The following is a 25,702-nucleotide window of genomic DNA, read 5'->3' as shown; positions in this document are numbered from 1 at the left end:
AAGCAGATTACCGGGACAGTAATGGGACATCAAAAGTTGGAGAACTTGAATGGAGATGCGCTCACCATCACCAAGCTCTAGGCTATGTGGTCGCAAGTCTGCCTAAAAATATAGTGCCCCATTAACGAGACTCCGCAAAGCTAACACTTAAGCAAGTTAGAACGAAATTTTAAGGTTATACCGTATTTAACATGACTAATAAATTGTATAAGTCAACTTTTAGCAGTGTGGATTAAAACAACTTAATATAGAAGCAATTCTATATTTCAAATCTTAGGTATGTGGAGCGGCCTTTGGAGAATCCTCCTGGCTAAGCTCTATTCCGTTTCTGGATCACAATGGGGACCTGGCTCAACCTCGGCTCAGCCAGCTCAGTTAGCGCTTGACCAATACTATCTCACAAGAAGTCGCTTCAGCCGCACAACCAAAATTTCAGTTCAAGGCATTCTATCACGAAGATGCATGTGCCCTTTAACCCCAAAGTTTAGTCCTTCACATCGTCATTGAAGCCTGTTGATCTCATCGTGTAGTCAGGGATTATCAGCACATCCATTTGCGACAGGTTTGTCGTCATCTTACTACAGGCCTGTAGCTTTTGCTATTCATTGACATATGTGTTGACGTAAGCTCGCAGACGAGGCTTCATCTAAAGAACTTGAAGCGTGTCAAAACAGATCGAGAATGAGCTGGGTACCTAGCCACCACACCCAAAACTCACCGTCACAGCTGAACGTGTATAGTTTCCCATTGGGCCAGACGATTCTGGCGGCTGGCGTCTCGACATTGTCGGTCTGCTAGCTGTTACTGGCGAATCTTTCATACATGATCAGGCCGAGGCCATTACGTCCTCTGCGACATGTCTTCTTCCTCGTCTGATGCCGGCCCCCCAAGCGCTTATGAGAGCACGCCGGCCTGTGGCGCTGGAATCTGAGACTGCCAAGGTCTGCGGCGTATACTCAGGCGTCACGATGGATACACTGGGCTTTTTCGCCAATCTCATACACCCACTGGATGAGTTGGCGCCATTCTCTTTCAAGGTTCTGAGAATTGTTTACACTGCGGACCTAGTGCCAGTAAGGCGAGGAGAAGCCGTCGACGACCTGGACAACGGCGGCGAAACCCCCAGACTCCGTCGCGCGAAGACAGTCCACGGGGCGTTGTCAAACTTTACGTCAAACTCCCCTTTATTTGAAAGTGCGAACAAGGATGTTGGAGCAGTCCTGTACTCGCCGTTGAACATTGTTGCGTTTTCTAGTTTTCTGCTCACCATTGGCCTCGTCGGCGCCGCAGCCTACTGGAATGATGGAACTGCGTTGCTCGGCATGGCATTGATTAGTCTATCCACCAGTATCATTGGATGGGCCGGATGGTGGCGCACCAATATCAGATCTCGGCGGTCTTTTTCCAAGGTCCCTGATGGGGACGTGGTCATAAGATCACGCGAAGGTGCGTTTATTCTGGTCAAGTGCTCCGAAGCAATCGCGCGCGAGCTCTACGCTGGGATCCAAGAGTGCCATCATCGAATACAGGCTCGCGCATACCGCATTTTTATGATGATCGGCGCTCTATGCATTATGCCAGCGGTAGTTCTATTTGGCAATTGTACTTTTAACATGCAGATCCTGGTCGGAGCGTCGTATATGATTTTGAACCTCGTCTACTGGTTGATTGGTATCCTACCTAGGCGTTATCACTGGGATTTAAGCGTAAGTTCTAATGCCCTTCGCTACGCTAGTTTAGTGCCTGATTTCTGAACCATCTGCTCATACTTTGACTACGCATGAGTGCTATGCGATGTTGCTGTCAGAAGGGCCATGAGTTGGGTGAATTCGAATTCTGACTACAGGTTACAGAGATACACAGTTGAGGATATCACACCAGACGACGCCCGTAACGCCCACACAGTCACAGATGAGAATGATCCACATGAGGGTATGCGATCTTTCACAAGGACCTTGTGGTTTGTCATTCGTGAGACGAAGAGGACCGCGGTAAGCAAGTTTTGAGGTTATATCTCAGCTGCCATGTGACGCATACGTTCAACAGCGCTCAAGCTTTCTAAATATGCTTTTCCTTTCTTATTGTGTATGCTTCAAAAGAAACAGATGCTAAGTCTCAAACTTGCAGTGGGTAGTGCGCAGTGGATCAGCACCGAGTACTCCGCAGTGGAGGTAAGCCTTTTCGGTTCCTATCATATCCTACATGTTATGCTGCTCTGTAGGACCATTGCTATGTTGTTTTGATCTATCTTCCTGTGCAAGGCTTCTCAGCTACATTTTTCTTTTGAAAATACTTCAACATTCACCTCATTAAGTAGAAGCTAACCAAGAGGCTCACAGGGCATGGCTTGATGAGGCCGAGAGTGCAGCATACAAAACCGATCGGAAATGGCGGGCTGTAAGAAGGAAAGACGAAACAATGGTCATGTCCAGTGAGGAGTTGTCGCGAGCCCAGACGACTCACGGTAATTAGGCCGTCTCGTTATAAAGCCTATGTGTTAGTGGGCTCGTGTGGTGTGGCTTCGTGTGGTTTTGCGTTGTATAGCCCACACAATTTTCACTATTAAGCATGTACTTTTTCTTTGTTAAAGATTTCTTTATTATTATTTTTTTTGAAAGAAACCAAAAACTTTCCTTTCACCTCTTCGAGTGGTTCCCGCGCTCTGGCGACTGGCAACCGCTTTTATACAAACTCGCAATATATTACTTATCTGGCAAGCCATATCATATTTAAACAGAGCACGTTGGATCTGTTGTTAGTGGCGAAACAGGCTGCCTTGGCTGGCTTTGACTTCCTGGGATTGTATGGTTCTAGAATACCACTTTCGCTCTTTGTACGCGACACACCTTCCATCGCAAACAGATTTCAACAAACAGTAACAGGTCTGTCTATACATTAAACGTTTATACATTTTTACAATGTCTAGCCACGGTGCAATCATTTACTGTCCAGAAAACTTTCAATCAGGACTGCCAGACACGGTGGAGTATAGAGGGTGCGGTCAAGAGACTCATCGACCTTCCCGTGGTACAGCGAAATGTGCGATATACCTGAAAGTACAGACACAAGACAGCACATCTGAAACGTGAATCAGCTAAACTTGAAACCTCCTTGTTATAACGGTCCCTTTAAGCCTATTCCTCCTGTTGAATAGATCTTAGCCGCGTCAAAGCTAGTTAAGTAGTACGAGGTGCGATTGAGAAAAAGCAACTTGTAGAATGAAATTTACAAGGGGCGCGGTGTAGTCTTATGAAAGCCTTGCGGTACCTTTAATTAGACCATTGAGCAATCGATTTACAATCCTGTCTCGCGAACAAACCGGGCTAATAGAAGCATCGGCGCACACATGAGGTACAGTGCAGCTAAAACGACGCAAAAGCCAGTACGAGCTGCTTTGATTGTAACATCTCAGGCTGCTTCTAGACTCTGGGGATAGGCAACCATCTCCACGAGAGCTACGTAGCGCTTCGCGCTACTCCGCCCTCTATAACTTATAGGGGTATCTCTTTTCCTTTATTCCCGGCACCTTTAACACTCTCCTCATTACGGTCGCTCCGCTTCCTACGTTCGAAGAGTATTACGGTACCGGTATATCTCGACGTACGGGCCTTATTTGAGCCACACGATCTACGCCTTTCGTGGCGTAGCACCCCAAATTCGTGAAAAAGGGCGCTAAGAGGTCGAAAAATAACAAATTCGAGGTCCGATATCTCGACGTAGGGCGGTCGTACGGGCTCGAAAACAGCTGGGTTCCGAGTTTTTCGGCGAGAGGATTCTAACGGTGTAGGTGTTACGGGGCGTCGCCCAAGGTGGGAAAAAGTAGCCAAATCCCTTTATATATATAGATGTAGATGGATCTTGGGGCAGAATATACTGTACCAAATTGATTCCACACGTATATTTAGGGCTTGGATTTACCTTACCGCTGTGATTTCGCCTATACTACTCCAACAGGGTGAAGCACAAGTGGAAGGACACTAATGAGAGATAAAATTGAACTAGAAGAGAGTGGAGCAGAGCTCACCAGCTTCAAGCTCCTGGCTTGTGGTGCGCTTACGCAACACTACCATGTACTGAGAATAGCGCAATCGCCTAAGCACAAAACCCGCATTATTCACTAAGAGGATGCCCTGGATTTTCCTCAATCTTAACTTATAAGGCCACAGATCAACTAGGTTGCTTCGCGATGAATACTCGCAATGTCTATTCAACTGCAGCACATCGTCGATGGTTAGCATTCTCCGATTATCCGACAACGCGGAGATTGATGGTCAGTGCTCGTCACGTGAGTCCATTCACGTCGAACCACTAGACACACGCGTCATCCCAGCAGTATCATCAGTGAGAAGAACTTTCATGTCTTCTGCCATCAAGACATGGCTTCTCCCCGCTTGGAATCGTCCGAGACGTCCTCACTTTTGCCGCCTCCAACTGATTCTGCTTCTTTGGAATCGAATCCAGGCAATCTCCGCCAAGGAAAATTTTCCCCTGCCAAAATCGTCATCCTTCTTCTTCTCTACCTTATCTTCCTGGACCTCGGCTACGAGTTAATACAACCGGCTCAAACCCGCGTGTTCGAACAGATCTTCTGCAGAATATACTATCAGAACCATGATGATCCCTTTCTTGTAGGGAATAGTGGTAAAGATAGAATCGATGAGAAGTGGTGTAAAGTGGCGGCAATCCAAAAAGAAGTAATTACGCTGAAAGGCTGGCAAATCACATTTGATAGCATCGGTAGTGAGTTTAGAGATTTATTGATCCCTTCAATTTGATGGAAAAGGCAACGGTATATATCTGGGGTCTTCGTATTCATTTGGGGCTGACTGTTTCTTCTTCAGTGCTGGTGTTCTCTGTACCGTGGGCATATGTCGCAGACACGTATGGTCGCAAACCGGTCCTGCTGCTTGTGACTGCAGGGCTTTTCATCAAATACGTATACATTCAGTTTATTTGCTACCTAGATGGGGCGGCACCCCTTCAGTTAACCTGGCTATCCGCCTTGCATACGACTTTGGGTGGTAGTGTCACTGTTGCCACTGCGCTCTTATATACAATGATCTCGGATGTAATTCCTGAACATGAAAGGTACGCTCTGCTGTCCAACAATAAAACAACCAGCACTAACTGAAGTGATAGAGTGACTGTATTCTTCAGAGTGATGGCAGCAACCATCATCACACAATTCCTTGGTTCTCTTATCAGCGCTGCACTTATGGTCTGGAGCCCGTGGATACCCATGCTTTTAGGCCTAGTGGTAGAACTCATCGGCGTAGCAACGCTCCTTTTCGTCCCCGAAACACTGAACTACAACAATCCAATCTCGCTGGTACTGGACACAAGCTTAATTTCAGCCATCCCAACACAAGATCAGCAATCGTGTTGGCGCAGACTTATTTCTCGGTGTCACAGCGCCATATCTTTTCTCATTGCTGACATCCGGGTCCTCTTGCTTGTACCAATGTTCATCATTCATATGCTCTTCTTGAACCGGGACGTACTACTTCAATACATCTCAACCCGCTACGATGTGTCCCTCGCACAATCCGCAGCACTGATATCCATTCGATCAGGTCTCGTCGTCATACTTTGTGTCATAATTCTCCCAATTATCACTTTTTATTCCAGAAAGCGACTAGGATCAACGCGCTCTGATCTGATTCTATCTCGAATCAGTGCAGCACTCATCTCTCTTACTAACCTTGGGGTGGGTCTAGCACCTAACTTGCCTCTGCTTGTCACGGCTTTAGTGTTGAACGCCCTTGGCTGGGGACTTTGGTCTTTTCTAAGAAGTTTGTTGATTAGCGTCGTTGATAAGCATAACCACGCGAGGTTAAACACACTGATTGGAGTATTTGATACAGTTGGCTTCATGATAGGAAGTCCGGTCCTTGCTGCTCTATTTTCGAAAGGCATAGAGCTAGGAGGACTGTGGCCCGGTTTACCCTTTTTTGTTTGCGCAGGCATTGTTGCATTGCTCATGTTGGTCCTAGCTCATTTTCGCTTATAGGAACGGTCACCTATTACTGTTATATATGAAAGAATAGAGTAGGAGACATAGAGCAGCCTGTTTAGAGTTTGCGGGTCCGGGAATCATGATGAATTTATTGTCAGAAACAAGAATTTTTATTCTCTTTTTACCTCCTTTTCTGTTTCTTGCCAGCTGGACAACTGGAATGGCAATGACCCTTCTGTCACCTTGAGACTATCGCAGTGCGCAACTTGGTAGGATCCAGAATAAAGATCCCATGCTCACTTGACTACGTATCTGATTACATGTGATCCATTTTTACCTCATTATGAACCCCGTATGAGCCTCCCTCATTCAACAGAAGTCTTGCACTCGGGCTTCTTTCTGACCTTGTTCACATAGCGAATCTACTTGGGGTATACGAGAAGTATGGCACACTCTACACTTTCTCGCATCTTTGTATGATCCTGAACTTCTCCGAGCTGGAATGCTGCATGCGGGCACACTACTCTCTCGTAAGCTCATAGCCTCAGTAGCGGTATTTAGGATGATCTACTGACAAGTCGCACAACCTTTTGCGTTATCAAAGCCTTTGAACAGCAATACGTCTTCACTGGTTTGGTTACTGACATAGTACCAAGTGTGATTTGGATTATGCAGAAGGTTGTAAGTCTCTGAGGCCGTGTACGACCAAACGTTGTCTGTCGCTACAAGGTCTGATCCCACATCAACGGAGGTGAAATCGCAAACGCCCAGAGGCCAGTCAATGACAGGACCCTGAAGAGGTCTCCAGACTCTGGCAAATGTTGTTAGTGTAGTATAGATAAATATAATCAAATGGGCAGGTACTGGATAATCTCGACTCGTTGGTGGTTCCAAATTTCGATCGCGCTCTCGTTGCCAACAACTTTCCGAAGACTCTCGTACGCTTGCATTGGCGTATAGTCTGTCCCATGCGTTTAGTGCCTCGTACCCATCGTGCATAGTACGTTTCAATTTACCGCAATGGACGCCTTGGATAGGCTGATCTGTCTCAGCTTCCTCGTTTCCACGGGGCTTTTTGGGAAAGCTTATGTGACGACGGCGAACCTGGCAATCAATGCGAGTATTGCTGAGTATCTCTATTGGAGTGAAGAAGTTAACGGCACTTACTGCTTGGTGTAGAATGTGGCCTGATTCAGCCCCAGTCAAATCTAGCAAGGCTTTCCTTGCATTCTCGCAATAGACCCCCCTTACCTTTATCGGGTCGCGGAAGTCTTCATACCGAAGACACATCGGAATTGACCTCGAGAGTGTGAAGCCATGGCGGTCTAATGTCAACGGCTCTTCAGCTTGTCGAATGTCCTTGATCTCGATCCCTGAGTAGGCATGACATTCTTGGTTGGTCCGTTGGCCTTGAGGCACATGTGACAATGGAAGATTGATAACATATGGCTTCGTGTCACGATATAGTGGAAGGTTCTTAAGATACCACAAAGTACCTTCCAATCCCATGGCTGTTGAGAATACTCTTTTGAGTATCTTATGAAATTTGGGGACTTGCGGCAATATGTAGTGGTTCGATGATGTTCAGGTCCCCAACTTGTTCAGAAATGTTTGGCAGCGCCAGTGACTCCAAAATACAGCTGCCCAAGTGCCTAGGTATTACTCAAGTTCCCCGCACCACCTGCACGTAAACCAAGCCTGCCTCGAGAATCCGATTCTCCGAGAGTTTGGTAGAATTGCCTCATCGAATCCACCTTGCAGAAGAAGAGAAACACAGCAGTGCGGGGTTACTACCAACACGTATCGTTCTGTATACGAACCTTATTCCCCACGGCGAGGCCAGGCTTTATCCTATTGCATGTATGTTGATAGTTAAACTTTCAAGAGTGGTAGAAAATATTATACCTACTTATCAAGTTTTAATTACTCGTAAAGTCTCACGTTTTGCTGGATTCCGTTAAGCTACATGTAAGAGCCGGGGCATATATAATTCCAATTTACAGCACAGGGTGTAATAAGAGCATACTGTCCACGGTGCAAGGTTCATGAGGAATGTGAACCACCCGCTCCACTGGTAGCAATGATCCTTCCCAAGGTCGAATGTGAACCACCCGCTCCACTGGTGGCAATGATCCCTCCCCAGGTCGAATGTGCTTCACCCACTCCACTAGTTGCAATTCCAGGTCCATGGCTAGTCATGAGCAAGCAGTCCTCTTCCTGCATCCATTGTCTCTCCAGGGCGTTCGCATTGGCGCAGTCGACGTACAAAGTCTCAGTCAAAGCATTTCCACTGTTTAGAGAGGAGAAGCTTTTCCAAGGCTGGATCTTTGATTCGATGAACACTGGTGCGGTATGGACGGACATGTTGCTGGATTCTAGAAGTTTCTGTGAGCTAATTTACGATTGATTTATGGCAAACGGCTTACGGAAAGATCAAGTATTACCGGCTCTTCGAAGTTCAATGCTCTAGTACTAGGTTCAAACTGGTATCTTGTAGTTGAACAAAGTCAAGCAGTCTACAACCTCGTCAAAGACCGCCTGAAAAGGATTATCTCTACAATAAGAGCTTTCAGCATCCATGGTTTGAGTTGACTTCCCGATCTAGATTGCTGCATATCAGCCTGCAGGTTTACTGTCACAGGTCAAGTCGAAGGTGTGCAGGATTGAATTTTCATAGGCTCAAGTTAGGCGCTGCTACTACACTGTTTCTTGGCACGTTTTATGGATCGGCGAGCCTCGTCAATCTGATGTTGCTTTTTCCCACCTGATCAAGTGGCGACTACCCGTATCACTTGCCGTTTCGGTGTGCTCAAACCCACGTCATTTTGCATTATGGCAGTCACGCTCTCTCATTTTTCGTTCGTTGCCTTTCCGGCACTTCTCCTTTGGACGCATAACACTATGAGTTCGCAGCTATTCTACATACCAGTTGAACAGACGGAAGTACTGGCAAGCGGCCTTTGGGGCACAGTATTTCGAGTAAAAAACGAGAAAATTGTCGTTAAAGTAGCAAAAGATGGTGGAAAGGGGTTGTTTGAGAGCGAGAGGAAATGCCTCGAAAGACTGGGGGGTAGCGGGGTGATTGCGCGTTACCTCGGCGTCGCGCAAGTGGGGAGAAGCGAGGATGGGAAAAGTGGTCTCCTCTTCGAATATTACCCACTTGGTACCCTGAAAGACTTCCTGGGCCAGCCTGTTTCGATTGAAGTTCGAAGCAGCCGGAAGCAGCAGCTCCAGTAAGTAAAAAGTCAGGATGGGCGTCTGCTTGAGAGTAACTTGTTGTAGATGGACATCACAGGTTGTCGATGCGCTCATTAAGATTCATACCCTCGATGTGATTCATGGTGACATCGGCATTCACAACATTCTTGTTGCGGATAACTATAACCTGAAACTCACAGACTTCGGTGGCTCCAGCATCGATGGGGCAGAGATGCAGGTTGAATGCTCCCCTCGGTACCACCGCCCTCATTCATGGCGGTTTCCTATTACAGGCGTTGATTGCCCCACAGAGACTTGGAGAATACCTACCAGAAAAATTGATACATTCGCACTTGGCACTGTTCTGTACGAAATTTTCACAGCTGCACAGCTTTACAAAGACGAAAATTATGATCAAATCCGCCGCCATGCAACGCGCAGAGAGTATCCGGATCTCAACGTTATAGAGCTACCAGAAGTCAGAGGTGTGATTACCAAATGCTGGAGCGAGCAATATGACGATGCTCAGCAAATCATGAAGGAATTGGCACCAATTTGGGAAGAGGTCAATCCGCGAAAGCAATATAACTAAGCGGTGCTTCCCCAAGTCCTTTGAGAGGTGGCATCGGTAGATTTAATTGTGCTATGCCTTCCTACACAGTCGAGATTATGCAGTGATCCTACAAAATAGAGCCTCCATGGCCTTATCCTTTCCTGCCTTATTTTTAGCGGAAGAACTCTCGTTGATCATGAATTTGCCTATTAGCCAGCCTCATTCATTTTTCGCGGTTGTGTCGAAAGGCAGTCAATGATCATGGGCTGGCTGAGGCTGTGCCATTTCAACTTCGAGTTGGGGGACCTTGCTGCTCACGCCAATGCCCCGCATGGATAGCCGGGCCAGCCCGACACCATCATTAATTTAGCAGCTGACCGGGCGCGATCAGTCACGGCCCGCACTCGTTCTAGAGCGCTTCCCTGCTCCTTGTACAGCAACCCGGCCAATCAGTCGCAGGGTGACAGCCAAAGTCTCGAAAGGAGTTAGCGTAAGCATGCGCTACGACCTAATGGATTGCCAACACAATTACAGCACTCTTCGTCGCCCCATGGCTGTTGGCCTATCTAGCTATGAGCCAACGAGAGTGTGCACCAAAGCCTTGGTGACGTTAACCAGCAATTTGATGGGCTGATTTGTTACTTCTAGGGTGGTGACAGAAAAAAAGCAAAGGGACGCTTCAAGACATTGGGCGAACGTCAAAATTTCCGTGGATACATGTCCAATTGCTGCAAGGCAAGCCGTGTCTAGGTGAATACCTAGATCACTCTGCGTCATCCCCGCTGCAGTGCATTCGTCGACCGAGCCTTGTTAAATGAGGGCCGAAACTTGAGGCCAGGATGTTCAAGGGCGTTCCAACTTCGCTTGCGTTGAAAACCCCACAGGCCTGCCGTCGACTTGGAGTCAGGCTTGCCCTTTTCCTACTCGCCCACACTCGGAACATTATGTCGCAGCAATTAGAGCCGACCTCGAGATCGAAAAATTGCACATCTTCCGATCTAGGGTGTGCCAGCTCTGCTTCCATCAGTGAAGAAGAGCATGTATTAAACAATTTGTGGACCCAGGCCTTACAAAGAGTGCTACAGAAACTCCCACCCCAGGATTCCCAATGGCTTGCGAATGTGCAAAACCAGAAGCCCTTTACAAGCACGCAAATCATCGACGTCATCCGCCCCTACGAGAAGAAATATGTCAATCATCCTGCGCAGAGATTCCTCACACAGATCGATCCCATCGTGTCACATATCCGATCCTTTGCTGGGGCGCTTAATGTGCTTGCTAATGCAGACCCAACGGGTGCCGGCATCGTCTGGGGCAGCATTCACCTTGTTCTCGTCGTATGTAAAACCGAGTTGACGCCATCAGGCATGTGCTCATATTATGATACCAGGTGGCCGGCAAAACACAGGAGACGCTAGAACGTATAATCGATATTCTCTCTGAGTTGAGCCCTCGCCTTGCTCTCTTCTCCCGTTGGCATCGACTCTTTCCCCACAAGTCTTTCACAGAAGTCGGCGATGCAATCAAAGATGCATATTGTGAAATCATCGACTTCTGCGCGACTGCAGTCCGTCATCTTCGACGAAATCCCATAAGCAGGTAGCCCCGTATGACGACTGTAACCGTGTGCATACTGACGAAATATTCAGAGAATGTGCTGTACACACTTTTTAGCTCCAATATGGAGCGTGACCTGCGCAAGCATGAGGTTATGTTGCAGCGATATACGTCTCGCGTTCAAGCTGAAGTAGATTTAGCACATATGCGATTTGTCCAGACTCAACTAGCTGCAATTGGTTCGCTTGTCGATGCTTCACCTACTCCTAGATACTTAGAGTTACCAACCATCCGCATCATTCCCCATTCACGCAATGATCGATTCTATGGAAGGCAGGATATTCTTGACCGGGTTCGCGAAAAGCTTACGCCTTCTAAAACGAAGAAACTATCATCAAAGTCACGCAAGCAACATAGGTTCGCCTTGTCTGGCTTAGGAGGATCTGGTAAAACACAGATTGCCCTAGAATACACATACCGACATCTAGATGACTACAAGGTAGTTATATGGATACTTGCAGACAGCTCGGAGAAAATCAACCAGGGTTTCGGCGATGCTGCAGAAATCTTGGGAATTCCACAAGGATCTCAAAGTGGCAATGAAGTGAGAGCCTTCGTATTTCAACGATTATCGGCTACAAGTATGGTTCCTATGATTTCTTTCCATCTCTCAGTGGCTAATCCTGGCCTAGACGAGCCTTACCTATTGTGTTTCGATAACGCTGATGATGTGTCTCTCATAATGGACTATCTGCCGCGTGACAACATTGGCTCGATATTAGTCACAAGTCGCGACTCTGTTAAGACAGGAGAGGTACTAGGCGACCGGCTAGTAGTACCAGAGTTCTCTATATCTGAAGGATGCAAATTCTTGAGCTCATTGCTTCCAGACACAGATGAGTCTAAACCGGAAAACAAGGCCTCCCTTGAAAGCATCAGTACCACGTTTCATGGATATCCACTTGCGCTAGCCCAGGCTGCCGCATTCATTCGAAATGGCGGTTGCCCCCTGACCGATTTTCTTAACATATTCAGAAATCAAAGGCACTCGAACGCAATAGCAGCTATACCTGTTAGCAACTATCATGCAACGCTATTTACTGTCTGGGACTTGTCCTTTCGTTCCTTAGACAGTAGATCTCGGCAGATACTAGAGATGCTGGTATACTTCGATCCAGATAGTGTGCCCTACAAACTTTTGGAGAATGGCTGTATAAACAAAACCCCTGGTGGTAATGAACTATCGGATCTGAGTTATATGACTGACCCGGTTGCACTATGGGATGCACTCCAAGGATTGGGAGCCCAATCGTTGATCAGGACAAATTCAGAATTGAGAAGCATCTCGATACATCGCTTTCTCCAAGACCAAGCATTTCAGCACCTTTGCAATGAGCCAAACCGCCGACGGGCTGCGTTCGAAAAGTCTCTTTTCCTACTTTCGAATTATCAGCCTGAATTTCCCAATGTCGCACAGCACTGGTCTCCTGGCCTGTTTGCAGACTCTGAACTGTGTTTACCACATATCAAACGACTGACTACACGTTTTCTGGAGTCTTCGGAAATATTTGTGGGCTTGGAAAATAAGCTTGGAAAGCTTATTTTCGAGTGCGCCTCGTAAGTCAGAGTCTACTTCAGCATCTGTATGTGAAGAATATACTTGACTGAAATGAATATGATAAGTTACCAATTTGAGCGCTTTCACCACCAAGCTGCTACCGAGACCTTTGCGCTTGCCCGAAAAGTCATTGGATTAGCATCCGATCCAGAGGAATTGTACCTCTCTGACTGCTACAGGATGGAGGGCCGTATGTTCAACGAGTCTGGACAGCCTGTTGAAGCGGCAGAAAGTAACCGCGAAGCATACAAGTACGCATTGGCAGCTAAGTCAAAGGGATATATTCACGAAGATGACCAGCGCATTCCACGTATATTGACGGGGCTAGGAAACTCCCTAAGCCAACTCGGCCAGTTTGATGACGCGTTGAAGGCCCAGCTCACAGCCAAACGACTGTGTGGTGATGTGCCGCCAGAACAATCGGACGCTATTACTATCATTCAGCTAAATTTAGGATTTTTGCTGTACCGTCGGGGCGACTTGAACAACGCCGAGCAAATTCTAAGAGCTACCCTCGAGGCAAGCCCGAGGACTTCGCCCGCTATGTACGCCCTCGGAAACACTTTGCTAGCGAAAGGGCTCATTGAAGATGCTATAGCTGTACATCTGAAAGGGCTTGAAATATACCTCGAAATGTTTGGTGATCAGCATGCCTTAGTTGGCAGATGTGCGTACAAAGTAGGAGAGATACTACTTTTGAACAAGGGAGATCCTAGGACATCAAGGTTGGAATTCTGTTTACTACATAATATTTGCACATTATCAAGAGCAGAAACTAATAGATTATAGGAGGTACATACGCAAAGCCATGAAGATCTACGCGAAGCAGGAGTCTCCGTACTACACTGTGAAAGCATACGCACGAGCTGTACGGATGTTGGGCAAGACATTTGAAATGGAAGGAAGATTAGATGATGCGGAGAAGTGTTTTGAGAACGCATGGGCCTTGAGGCAGCGGAGCCATGGAATACGTGGATCTCGGGAAGATAGCGACATGGATTACACATCAGTCATGTTTTACTGGGACCAATAACGAAGGACATATAACTTCAATTGGCACTGTGGTTATGCTGCAGGTCATTACTTGAGAGATATGAATCAAATCTAGGACCTCAAGCCCCGAATCTCTTGGTTATTAGTTACAGGGCGCACTTACTCATTCAAATAAGAGCAAGAAGACACGTGGGCCCTTGATGGTGTCACGATCTTGCGCAAAATCTGCTTCCGGGCTCACTTCCAATTGGGATAACTAATGAGAAGGAGAGAAGATGAAGGTAGTCACGAGTTGAGAACCGTAAGCGAATAGCAGAAGTAAATATAAGGACAGGTAGAAAATTTTAATTGAGAGTCAGTTGTGATCAATAAAACTCTTTGTAATTGTGACCGATGAGCATGCGAGATGTTTGACATGCTCGACGCCTAGGGAAATTAGTTGGAACCACATAGCGACCTTATCCAAGTCCAAGGAGAAAAATTCGCTTGCCTCCGGATTGATGGAACCATAGCATGTATGCGGCTACAGTGTTGATGTACATGAAATGAGGATATATCAATGTCCGGCGTCTCCCCAAGCATGACTTGGCTCATAAGTCGCCCACTACCCATACCAAGGGTTAGTCCATATGAACCATGCCCCCAACATATGAAAATCCCACTTGACGGAGTTTTTTCCTGTACATGACGATCATTTGTATGACAACCTAAATCCAATGGAGAAACCTCCGAGATGATGGGAAGTCCAGATTTGGTCGCTGGTCTGAACGCTCGACCTGTGCTACGTAGCTGAAAATCAATGTCGTGCGTTTTGTCACAATCGCAATTCCAGTTCAGCCAATCTTTGGCGTAATCAGACAACTCCTCTATCAGCTTAAGGTCCGGTTCATTGTGTTGATTTGGTGGTGGAAGAGTAGCCGTAAAGTTTCGTCGCCCACACGCCCAGATAGTTCCGTCGTTGCGAGCGGCAAACTCTAGTTTCTCGCCAACGAGGTTGGCAAAAGAAACAAATGCAGTCGTGTCTCGCGTAGTAGGGCATGGATTCTCAAAAGAGATCCAGTCTCCGGCATCCGTAGTCCACTGCAAACGAATGGGTGAAGATGGGAAAAGCATTTCGTAAACAGTTGGGGTCCACGGTCCACAGGCGAGGAGTAATTGCTTGCATTCAATGCGAATTGTGTGTTGGCCATTTTTCAAGCAAACCACCTCCTGTACCTCATTGTCATTCAACAGTTTTGCACCAACGACCTTGAGGTCTGTCCGGATCTCCACACCGTTTCGAAGGCATTCACTTCGCAGCCATTTTCCGACACCAGGTGGATTGCTGTAAAGAGTCGTTAATAATGTGGCTTGAAGAAAAAAAAGGAACAAAAAATAAAATAAACCCACACTGTTGCAGTTCGGTCTCCGAGAACAGAGGAATTGACGTCCCAAGACATCTCTTTGCGGACCCAATCTGGCAGCTTGTCAAGCCCTTGGCCGCTCCCTGAGTTTAACCCGAATGAGGACTGCGCTCTATAACCAGTATCTTCCCTGAACTTGACATTCTTAGCCTCGTCTTCCCAGAGGTCGAAAGAGTACCTCCCGAGGGGCAAAAGCGAATGAAGCTGTGGCTCTGTAAATCCATAATGGAAACATCCTGTGCATGACGATGATGCAGCATTGAAAGGCTCGGTGCCAACCTCGATGACCGTTATTCGAATCTGGGGTGAGGAGTCAGAAGACCGCTTGGCAAGATTGTACGCAGTACAAAGACCAATGGACCCGCCACCAACAATGACGATATGATCGTTATTCTGAAGTCGATGCATGCTATTGCGTAGCGGCGTCAATTTTGGAGCCCAGAAATTGTGAATTTGCCCCCGCACGGTAAAGGGATAGCCTCTCGTAATAACAGCTAAGCCCTTGTCCAGCGTCGCAAGCCGCGGGGACACTTCTTTTCCGTATCCCGGTGTGACGGTGTGACGGTGTGAACGGCGTTCGGAAGCAGTAACCAATGAGGAGTGGGGTTTATGCCGCCATGTTGAAGCATGCTAATCCCAAAGCGCTTTCCTACATCAATAAAGTTGTACTGGATGCGATTGTGCAAAAACCAAGACCTGTCCATGCGGCTTGTGCAAGGATCTGCGTGCACAAGCATGGAATGGTGAATCACTTGGCGACGCGAGGCGCTGCGAGCCGGTGTGGCAGATGTTCCACGGTATCACTATCCGTCGTGCCCGTATAGGTGATGGCAATCTAAATCAAGCACGTCACTGTCCTATCTTGATAAGTGCGAACACATGATTACAAACTGAAAAGTCCAGCTACTGCAAATGTGATCTATATCTTATGCAAAGGTTACCTCAACGAGGTTGACTATTCCTAGCGTAATCAAGTAACGACCGCCTTGTGGCTAGCGCGCACCACCACCGGGGGCTCGCGTGGGAAAATGTGGCACCGTCAAGGTTATGACCAGCCAGCACATAACCTTCGTGGACAACCCCACCAAGTGCGCCCAACCTAACCACCGGTAACCTGTAATCCTTCCAGAATTGCTTCATTGCTGATTTCCTAGATGAGGACTCGGCGACTCCTCACACTTCTGAGATCCCAGCCTCACGTGTTCAGCAACTGGATAAATCAGGCAATCAGTAAGTAAATGGTCTGAGGCTCCGTCATTGTGATCCGGGTGCTGCGTGCGTCTCAGTAGCTATTCTTTGCGATTTTCTGGAATTTCGTACCTCCAGCCTCGACACCACATGATTGAAAGCATAGGCTGGACAATTCCGTGGCACACTATCTAGCACCACAGTCTCCGACACCGCAGGAAAGACCACTACAGCGACGGGCATCTTGCTCGCCCTTACCTTGTCAGCTGACGCCCATGGGCTGGGCTAGGCTACTCATGGCCCGACCAGACTATGCTCAAGTTTTATAACGAATGAAAGGCGTTACCTTCGGACTTTGAGGCGTGTCGGAGGTAGCGAGCTTCTTCCTAATAGCTGCTGGTATATGCAGTGCACTCCTAAGTAACGAGAACGATCTTTGGTGAGTCTGTGGTAACTGAAGACTACACTAACCAAATTAGACATTAGAACACCAGCTCACGTTGAAGTTGCAAGTAGTTGATACCACTTTATTTACTCTGAGTGACACCTTCCTCGCAACTTTGGGAAACTCATTTAGTTGCCGTTCAGCCTTGAACCCAGTTTCGAGTCACTCCGTTGCGCCAAAGGCAAATTCCCTTCACCCTCAACCCCCTGTTTTTGGCCCACAAACATGGGACTGATGAATTGAACTGAGCGCTTGCCAATGTCATCACTAATCTGCATGTCGTGTTGGTCTTTCTCGTCATGCGGTTCAGTGTAAACGGCAGGCGGGAGCACTTCGACTACTCTGCACTGATAGCCTACCCCAGCAGAGTGATCCAACTGTGCTGGGCATCCTCACTCATACTATATTATGTCGTCCCGATGAAGCCCAGTATCATGCAGTGTGCGGCATTGGTAGAGAGAAATGCCTCCTTCTATATACCATTTTTGTTGAAAGTCGTGACACTGTCATGGCCGTGAATTTGACGTCTCTTGGCCAGGATTGGGACTAAGAAAAGTGCGCCCGCATTGGTTGCCACATCCGCTCGTATGCTGGACTCGTACCCATTACTCATTTGGAAGCATTCCAAGAACGGGCAGGCTACAATAAAGTCGTCGAAATGAGTTTCATCGATCGGCGGTTCGATATTTTGGCTCTCACACCCGCTATATAGCCTGTGGTCGAATATCTCCAGGCAGAATTGGCAGCTTGTGCCTGCTAGACCTCAGAATCGTGTGCCAACGTCAGCAACTGATATACAAGGGAGGAAGGCAGAGTCCGTGTGATAGATTCCCCGTATCTGTTGCAAAGTCTCGAAAAGCTTGGATATGCTTATGTCTGCGCATCTCGGACATACTGTACAAGGTGCGGAGGCCATGACCTCGGCAGACATCACTATTTCGCTTTCCGAAACAATCGAAAGTTTTCATACGTTAAGTGTGCAGAGATATTTGGCTTAGATCTGGCAGATCTGGCTTGAGAAATCCCCGTGCTCTCGTTACTCATCGAACAGGCCCTATGCGCGACTTTTTTTTTAATGGCTCTATCGTCGCACTACTCATTCGCCATAATTGTCCTTTAAGGCAGCGCTTATCTAGGCCAATGCGAGATGTGTGTTTGTGTTGATCAGATCGAAGCTTGCTCTGTTGCGTTCAAATGTCGGAAGTCGGTGGTAACATGGGTGGAGGAAGAGTTTGAGGCATCTCTCGTTCTGCTACCCCGCCCAGTACCCAACGCATGAAATGCTTGCCAAGCCCCGAGGCCGTGAGAAGTATCGGGAAGTACCGTGATAGTAAGTCCCCTTTGACATTGATGGGACCAATTGCCACCAGGGTGGGATTCATTGAATAGTCGCGACCGAGGATATGAACTTGATATCAGGCAATTCAATTATGACAGGCCCCAACCGGCCTCGACTACTCCCACAGCTGTGGTTCAACCTGCGATAGTATACACAGTGACCAAAGTTAGCCTACTGTACTTCCTAGTAAAGAAATAGCGACCAGGAAAAGAGAGTGCGTGCCTCATTAGCAAAGGAAATTGCCACAACAAAGTAGCATGAGCAAGCGACCTGACCAGGATTGGAGTTGTCTCGTTTCCGCATGATTATCAAGTTGTGTACGCAACACGATATCAGTGAGTATTCATCCACCTGTTGCCTTCTAATCTAAGCTTTGCACAATTGCACAATGTAAAGACTGCTTGATTATAAAAGCCAATAAAGTCATGCAACGATCCTGAAATGTGCTTTACTACACATTAGTCGCCGAATTGAGAGACGGTGGCAGTGGAACAGCAAAGATACCAATTACTGTATTTCTATCTGCGTTGGAAAATGTAAAAGAGAAAGGACATGGCCATATTATGGATTAATACGGGTATTCTACCAGAACATTCAATTATGAATGCAACGTCAGACAGACCCTGAGTTGGACTCGCAAATCTGCACCAAAACCTCAGTCACTTCCTCCGGGATGCTTGCAAAAGACGAGGGCCCTCCACTGACAGTACGCTTGTCAGATTGTAGTTCAGCGGCCAGATGACGTTACAATGCGGTCGGAAAAGCGCGATCCCCCTCGCAGACTATGTAAGTCTTGGGAATGGTGATGTCGGGCACAGCGAAATCGACTAGCTGTATAGTCGCAGCATACAACTGCGGGACCAGCGCATCAAAGTAGCTCGACGTAACTTCAGTGGGGAGACCATGGTACAAAAGGTCTATTGCTTGCTCGTTTACAAAGAGCTGTTTGAAGCCTTCTTCCTTCTCAATGATCTCATGCCATGGTATCGAACTGGCCCCAGGGATGGCTGTCAAGTTGCTGAGCCCCTTGGAGGGGATGGCGAATGCGCTCAAGAAAATAATGTAGCGGAAGCCTCCAGACTTTCCGGCTGCAGAGCGCTCTTCAACTCCCTTGCCACGTGTTGCAATACATGCTGGAATGCCACCGTATGAATGGCCAACAGCACTATCTCCTCGCCTTAGGCAGACAGAGGTTCTGCAACTGCTAACAACGCTGCTAAATCCGAATCCCAACCGATATCGGTCGAAGTCTTGCCCATGGATGGCAGGGCCGGCACGATCAACCAGTAGCCGCGATTGGCTAGTGCCTCTTAAAGGGGGTTATAGAGGTGAGGTGGATGCCATGCTCCGTGTGCGAGAAGCAGGACAGGCTTGTGTTTCTCTGTCATCTTTGCAGTGAGGAGAAGAAGGTGTAGAACAACAAGAAACGCAAGGACGATTTAGAATAAGAAACCACCATGCGATGGGCAGTCTGTTGTTATGCCCCCAGTGCTGCAGGGATACCACTGTTTGCAGCCAACAAGGCTCGAGCGGGGGGTCGCGTTACACGACATGGGCCAAGTGCCTCGATATCTTACCAACATTGTTTAATGAGAGATATCCATGATAGATTTGGACCCCATTGACCACTTGCAGGAGGATTCATGATACTGCGGGATCCATGCACCTCTGAGGTCCTCCAGATCCAACAGCCTGCTGTAATAACAACTGTCGGGACAGCACCTTTGGCAACCTCTCCAGTTCCGCTGCTTCTTTACTCTTCAAGCCCGCAATCGTTTTCTGATACTTGCAGCAAGACCAATTGCAGACATCTTGAGTTCATACTGTATCTCCCAGCTTCGATATTTTCGATCAACGACGGTTCAAGGCTGATTCGAATTGCTAGCTAGGTAGGCGCGGTCACGACTTTAATTGTTGGTCTTCGCATCACGATTAGGATCCAACGTTGTGTCGGTGTCGGTATTGATGACTAGCTAATTTTGTTTGCTCTTATGAGTTTGCCTTGAAAGGGACCCATTGTCCATATACTTAACAGTGCTGTCCCAAACTCGGAATATTCAGAAGATCGACTTGCAACGCTCAAATACTAATATTAAATCGTAGAAGATGCTTTCTTGGGCTACCTACGCTTTGGGTGTCATATTTGTCGATCTCGGTGGCTTGGGCCGATCAATTGCGGTCAACATGTCAATCGACCCGCAGCGGCTTGTGGTCATTCAAAGGGCAAGCCCCTCCGGCGACAGGCAAGCGTACCTCATCACAAACGTGTTCTGACCTCTCTGTTGGCTTTGCAGCTCTTCTTCGCCAGCGAATGATTATATGCGACTCTGGTTGCCATAACGAAAATGAGCATTCTGGCCATGTATTCGCGCATTTTCCCTACACGTATGATGAACAAAGTAGCGATCGTTTCTGTATCAGAAGTATTGTTTTGGTGGCTTCCTATTGTACTCGTAGCCGCATCTCAGTGCAGGGCCCGTTGGAAAGGTATTCGGCCCGTTCATGACTTTCTGGCCATTGCACCTCCCACTACGATTTTTCTTGGCGAACAGAATTTCCAGCATTATCACGGATGGAACGGTTTTATGCCTACTGATATATTAGATATATCATCCGTATTTAGGTGGTGGGCTCCTGCAAAAGCCAAATATTGCACACTTTTGCTAATCAGCGTGCTTTTTTCTATTCTACGTCCCTGACTACCTCGGGCACGTGGTCCTGCCAGAAGGCGTTTTCAGCTATGACGAGTGGTGGGAAGGCACCCAGTACCTTGCAATGACATCGCCGAGCTGTTGTGCGTCCTAGAAAACCAAGCATGCGCCAGGTTATTTCGGCCACTACAAGAATGTCTCCTCTCCTTACTCTTTAACTAAATTTATGAATTGCTTGCGCGTTGCGTCAGCCGTAACTTGGAAAGTTCTGCATGGCTCGGCAGATCTAGCTTTGGCCGCGCTCTGTGGTCTGTAGATTGCGCGTACGGTAGCCCCAAGACTCGAGACTGGAAAGATCAAGTTTGCGTATAATGTAGACGAAAACTTACGTGGTGCTACTACGTCTTCGGGAGGTGCTGTGACATGAAAGGAAACACATATATTGCGTAGTAACGCATCGCACAACGCAGGGACACTTATCGATGCGGGTCCTCTTAATCGGTCGCAATCAGCGTACCACATGGCTAAGAGGCTAGGTCGGCAGCTCGCCGTGTGTAAGGAGTATAACACGCGTTTTGAATCCATTTAGTGACGGGCCTTTGCAGTCATTACTATAAGCATTCTCGTAGGTTCCGAATAGGTACACCCTGTATTATTAGGCCGGCTTGGACACCGGTTCGCCTCCCCACGCTGACCACGTACAACTGAACAGTCAATGTCTGTTTGCAGTATGTCTCTTCCGACTAGCTTCATAACCCGCGGCCGCATGCTACAGCAACCCATGTCGGTCTCCAATCGCCGCAATCTCAATCTCAGCCGCTCGTGATGCGTGGGCGGGATTAGCAGGGAATGATGCCAGCATTTGGCTATCTATTTACAGCAACTTGCGATAGATAGCGCCAAGTTGCTACGATCCATACCTGTGTCAATGAGGAAAGGATACGCCGAGAACCGGGGCCGGTGGGTCCCGTCTTGGCGCACAGACGCGCTTACACAGGGTTAGGCTGGCGCTAATTTGGCAACCTTGCGGCGACCAATAGCAGCCTGCCAGGAAGCTATCCATAGCTCAATGCGGCGGAGCCGTCGATCTTCAGTAGGCTATTTCGCCCTAAAAACCCCCAACCACACGCATGTAATCCAAGCCACGCATGCCGCTGTACCGACCAGCTGGTATGAGTGGCCGCTGGGCAGGACCGGTGCTTACTGCCAAACCAAATCTGGCAGTGCTGCAATTCAGCTTGCAGAGCGATGGATTCCTTCATTTCAACTACTCAGCCAGTGCGCCAACCAGCATCGGCTACGCGATGACCGTTCAGAAGTTGCACAGCGGCCGCTCTGTCGTACCGGCAAGCTCTGATAACGAAGATCTCTTTCTACCAATGCAGCTAGTTCGAAGTTCTAGTACTAGGCCGTGAACCTATTACATCATGATCGCAACAGGGCATGCATATAAACCTGACACTCCTAGGAGTGGACTTGGCAATATCAGTATGTAGTTCCTTGTTTGCTTCGTGCACCTGTCTTGCAACTGTCTTGGAGATGGGTCTCTTCTCCAGTTTCAAAGCCTCTGTATGGGCTTCAACATTCTTACCTTTAATTGTCAATGCCCTCCCTTCGCCCCACGGCAATACGCGTAATTTCGAACTAACGCTGACATGGGAAAAGGGAGCTCCTGATGGATATGAACGAGACATGTTCAAGATCAACGGGCAGTTCCCAGGACCTTTGTTGGAGGTTGATCAGGGAGATAATGTCGTGATTTTTGTGAAGAACGAGTCTCCATACAATACGACCATACATTACCATGGTGCGTTATCTGTGTGAGCACTACAGGGGAGGGTAACAAATCTAACACGCTTGCAGGTATTGAGATGCTGGACACGCCTTGGTCCGATGGCGTCCCTGGCCTAACCCAAAGTCACATTCAGCCAGGATGTGCATTCACCTACAAGTGGACTGCCACCCAACATGGCTCGTTCTTTTACCATTCCCACTCGGAAAGTCAGATCAACGACGGCCTCTACGGCCCAATTACTATCCACCCGAAAGCCAGCAATGTGACACCGTACAGTCTCATTACACAAGATCCAGTATCTCTCCATGCCATCGAGCAAGCCGAGAGACATCGGGTCCCCATGGTCCTATCTGATTGGCGTCACATCACTTCGGATGTCGAATGGGAAATCTCTCTCAAGTCAAGACTCGAGCACATCTGCTTTGACTCCATCTTAGTCAATGGGAAGGGCAAGGTCAACTGTCTTACTCAGGAGCAGATGAAGCCTTTGACAACCCCTGCTCAAGCTCAGTTCCTAAGTCTCGTGAATGGTTCTCATCTGACAGATAAAGCGTAAGCATACCGCATATTTTAACGTATAAACTACTTCTCTAACTCTTTCGGCAGGTGTTTGCCTCCCAAGGTCCTAGCAGCGATCGCTCCACCTGGTTCACCACCTGCAGACCTGGGTGTTATTCCGGATGATCTGTTCAACGAGTGCACCCCGACTGATGCGCCGGCGGATGTCATCACCGTTACGAAAAAGAAATGCGATGCTGAAAAGTGGGTCATGTTTGACCTCATTGCCGCCTTTGGACTTTACACAGTCCAAGTCTCGATTGACGAGCTGGACCTGACAGTCATCGCTGTCGACGCAAACTTTATCGAACCGATCAAAGCCAACTCCATCTTGATGACCAATGGCCAGCGCTATACCGTGGTCACTAAGCTTGACAAGCCCAAGAAGTACACTCTGCGCATCAGCAGTGTTATCGACCCTCAAATCATGTTCGGGACCTCCATCATAGACTTTCAGGTCGAAGGACAGGAGCAAGATACCACAGCATCCGTTCCTTTCATAAACGAGCGTGGCACCAACCTCACGGCTGATGTTGTCTATTTCGATGGCTTAAAGGGGGTGATTCCATATCCTCCTAGCCCCATACCACAGGATGTAGATGCCACATACAAGGTCAAGATGCAGGTTGACCAGACCCTCAACATGTGGGCGTTCAATACTACCAAGCGACCGCAATACCTTGATGATGTGTCGCCTTTGCTCTTTAGCCCCGTCTCAGGACTGCAGGATAACCACACGATCACAGTGCCCTCCGAGATGTCCTGGGTCGACTACGTGATGCAAGTCTCCACAGGTCAGCCGCCTCACCCGGTGCACATCCACGGGAGGCACTTCTACGTCCTTGGTCAAGGCTCTGGTTCATTCAACTGGTCCACCACAGCGGAGGCAGCGGCCGCTATGCCCGAGGCCTTCAACCTGGTCAACCCGCCACTGCGCGATACGTACCCCACACCGGCGGCGGCAACCGCTCCGAGCTGGCTTGTGTTGAGACGACCAAGCGATAACCCTGGGGTGTGGCTCATACACTGTCACATCCAGTCGCATCTCCAGGGTGGGATGAGTATGGCTATCCAGGACGGCACTGATGACATGCCTGCTGTGCCAGAGGAGTATCTTGGGTACCAATGTTCTGCTCAATAGTCTTCAGAACGTAGGCTTTTGCTATGCCATGTTTCCAAGGGGTGATCGGACACTTGTGTCATAATACAGTAATAAATTTTTGAATATTCTTCTATTCTTCTCCACGATCAAACTTCTTGGCGTAGCCACTCCCCGAAGCCACCATCTGGGGAGCAAACGTACGGCTATGCGACTTTGCATGGACCGCGCTAGCTTTGATCAAGTGACTGACGGCTAAATAGTCAACGTTTACCTCTCCCCTAATCGCAAGAAGGGATCATTGAGAGTAAGTATCCGTGACAGGAGTGCAATGACAGAGGCCTTGGCGAAGAACTGGCAGGCGCGATATGGAGGAAAACGCGAGCTGGGCCTAATGAACGTTGTGAGAGCAGACATTGAGGTAAATTGGAGAATGAGAAGGCTATCTGATGATGGTGGATATAGTAACGTGAGCATATCTTTCCCGGGGTGGGTCATAGATGTAGGATATTCCGCGGGTCAGGAGACATGATGTCCTAATCCGTTTACCGTCACTAAGTCGACGTGTTAGTATGCCGTTCAACGCGACCGTCTCATTCGGTCCAAAAACTTCTCCACGCACTAATGCCAACACAGACGTGGATCCCAATCAAGAGTATCTAAATTTAGATTCAGTCATCCAAGTCGTCATCCGAGACGGTCCGCCACCATAACAGGCCATTCACTGTAGCACCAACAGAAAGATAGTGCTCGAGTTCCGTACCGGCGCCTGTGCTCTCCTCGAGGTGAGATGAATACGGAAGCAGAGCACGGCCAGACAAGTGAAAACGGCTATGACTCAATGATCGTGCCGCCCAGGTCTTGGGCGAGGTCAAGCGCCGTAGACGTTGGTTGGTGACTGAATTTTGGCAGAAAATGTTAGTAACGGATAGTCACTAAGTATTTAGTGGAAGGCGAGTTCGAGTTTCGGAGTTCTCTTCGTGGGAAGGGGGTAAATGAATGCGGTGATGGCAAGGGTCGGTAGTCTTGAAGGGAGCTTCTTCGCACATAGCTAATTAGGAAACGCCAGCGGCTGGGTTTTGCTACGATGCAGTTATTACACTGAGCATCAGTTGTGCGTCGTCAAACCCCATCCTTCTCTCTCCGTGGCCTACCCTCCATCGCATGCCGTGCCGTAGCTTGCAGCCTTTTCATACATCATGCATCATGCAGCCTCCTTATAGCGTAGTGATCATTACCTTCTCACTACCTCGTCCAGCTTTCGAGTTGAGTTCTACCTATACGCAGGCACCTACCTACCTTCTTTCGGTTTCTTCAAGACTGTCTATGTCGCTTAGCGCTGTGCCGCG

The 25,702-nt window shown here is 48.1% G+C and overlaps 5 protein-coding genes across 5 annotated transcripts; 4 read left to right on the top strand and 1 right to left on the bottom strand.

The window, feature by feature from the left end:
* Positions 1–681: 681 nt before the first annotated feature.
* On the top strand, positions 682–2,472 carry JN550_005373 (uncharacterized protein; the record flags this gene model as incomplete). Its single annotated transcript, XM_049316994.1, has 5 exons — positions 682–690; positions 741–1,706; positions 1,854–1,991; positions 2,128–2,171; positions 2,340–2,472. 5 exons carry the CDS (start codon positions 682–684, stop codon positions 2,470–2,472), a joined length of 1,290 nt encoding a protein of 429 aa, XP_049172789.1.
* A 6,385-nt stretch (positions 2,473–8,857) lies between these two features.
* On the top strand, positions 8,858–9,746 carry JN550_005372 (uncharacterized protein; the record flags this gene model as incomplete). Its single annotated transcript, XM_049316991.1, has 2 exons — positions 8,858–9,189; positions 9,239–9,746. 2 exons carry the CDS (start codon positions 8,858–8,860, stop codon positions 9,744–9,746), a joined length of 840 nt encoding a protein of 279 aa, XP_049172788.1.
* Positions 9,747–10,651: 905 nt separating this feature from the next.
* JN550_005371 (uncharacterized protein) lies at positions 10,652–13,915 on the top strand (the record flags this gene model as incomplete). Its single annotated transcript, XM_049316990.1, has 6 exons — positions 10,652–11,044; positions 11,098–11,306; positions 11,382–11,905; positions 11,957–12,881; positions 12,948–13,607; positions 13,672–13,915. The coding sequence occupies 6 exons, from the start codon at positions 10,652–10,654 to the stop codon at positions 13,913–13,915; spliced, it is 2,955 nt and encodes a 984-aa protein (XP_049172787.1).
* A 550-nt stretch (positions 13,916–14,465) lies between these two features.
* Positions 14,466–15,686, bottom strand: JN550_005370 (uncharacterized protein; the record flags this gene model as incomplete). The annotated part of the gene is made up of 3 exons (XM_049316989.1): positions 14,466–14,479; positions 14,583–15,199; positions 15,265–15,686. The coding sequence occupies 3 exons, from the start codon at positions 15,684–15,686 to the stop codon at positions 14,466–14,468; spliced, it is 1,053 nt and encodes a 350-aa protein (XP_049172786.1).
* Positions 15,687–22,049: 6,363 nt separating this feature from the next.
* On the top strand, positions 22,050–24,395 carry JN550_005369 (uncharacterized protein; the record flags this gene model as incomplete). The annotated part of the gene is made up of 5 exons (XM_049316988.1): positions 22,050–22,302; positions 22,370–22,389; positions 22,567–22,708; positions 22,765–23,248; positions 23,303–24,395. 5 exons carry the CDS (start codon positions 22,050–22,052, stop codon positions 24,393–24,395), a joined length of 1,992 nt encoding a protein of 663 aa, XP_049172785.1.
* Positions 24,396–25,702: the final 1,307 nt, after the last annotated feature.

The sequence above is a fragment of the Neoarthrinium moseri genome, assembly GCF_022829205.1.
Source record: "Neoarthrinium moseri strain CBS 164.80 chromosome Unknown scaffold16_Wmoseri_CBS_16480, whole genome shotgun sequence".
NCBI lineage: Eukaryota > Fungi > Ascomycota > Sordariomycetes > Amphisphaeriales > Apiosporaceae > Neoarthrinium > Neoarthrinium moseri.
The sequence above is the reverse complement of the archived record's forward strand: the minus strand, read 5'-3'. Positions and strand labels throughout refer to the sequence as shown.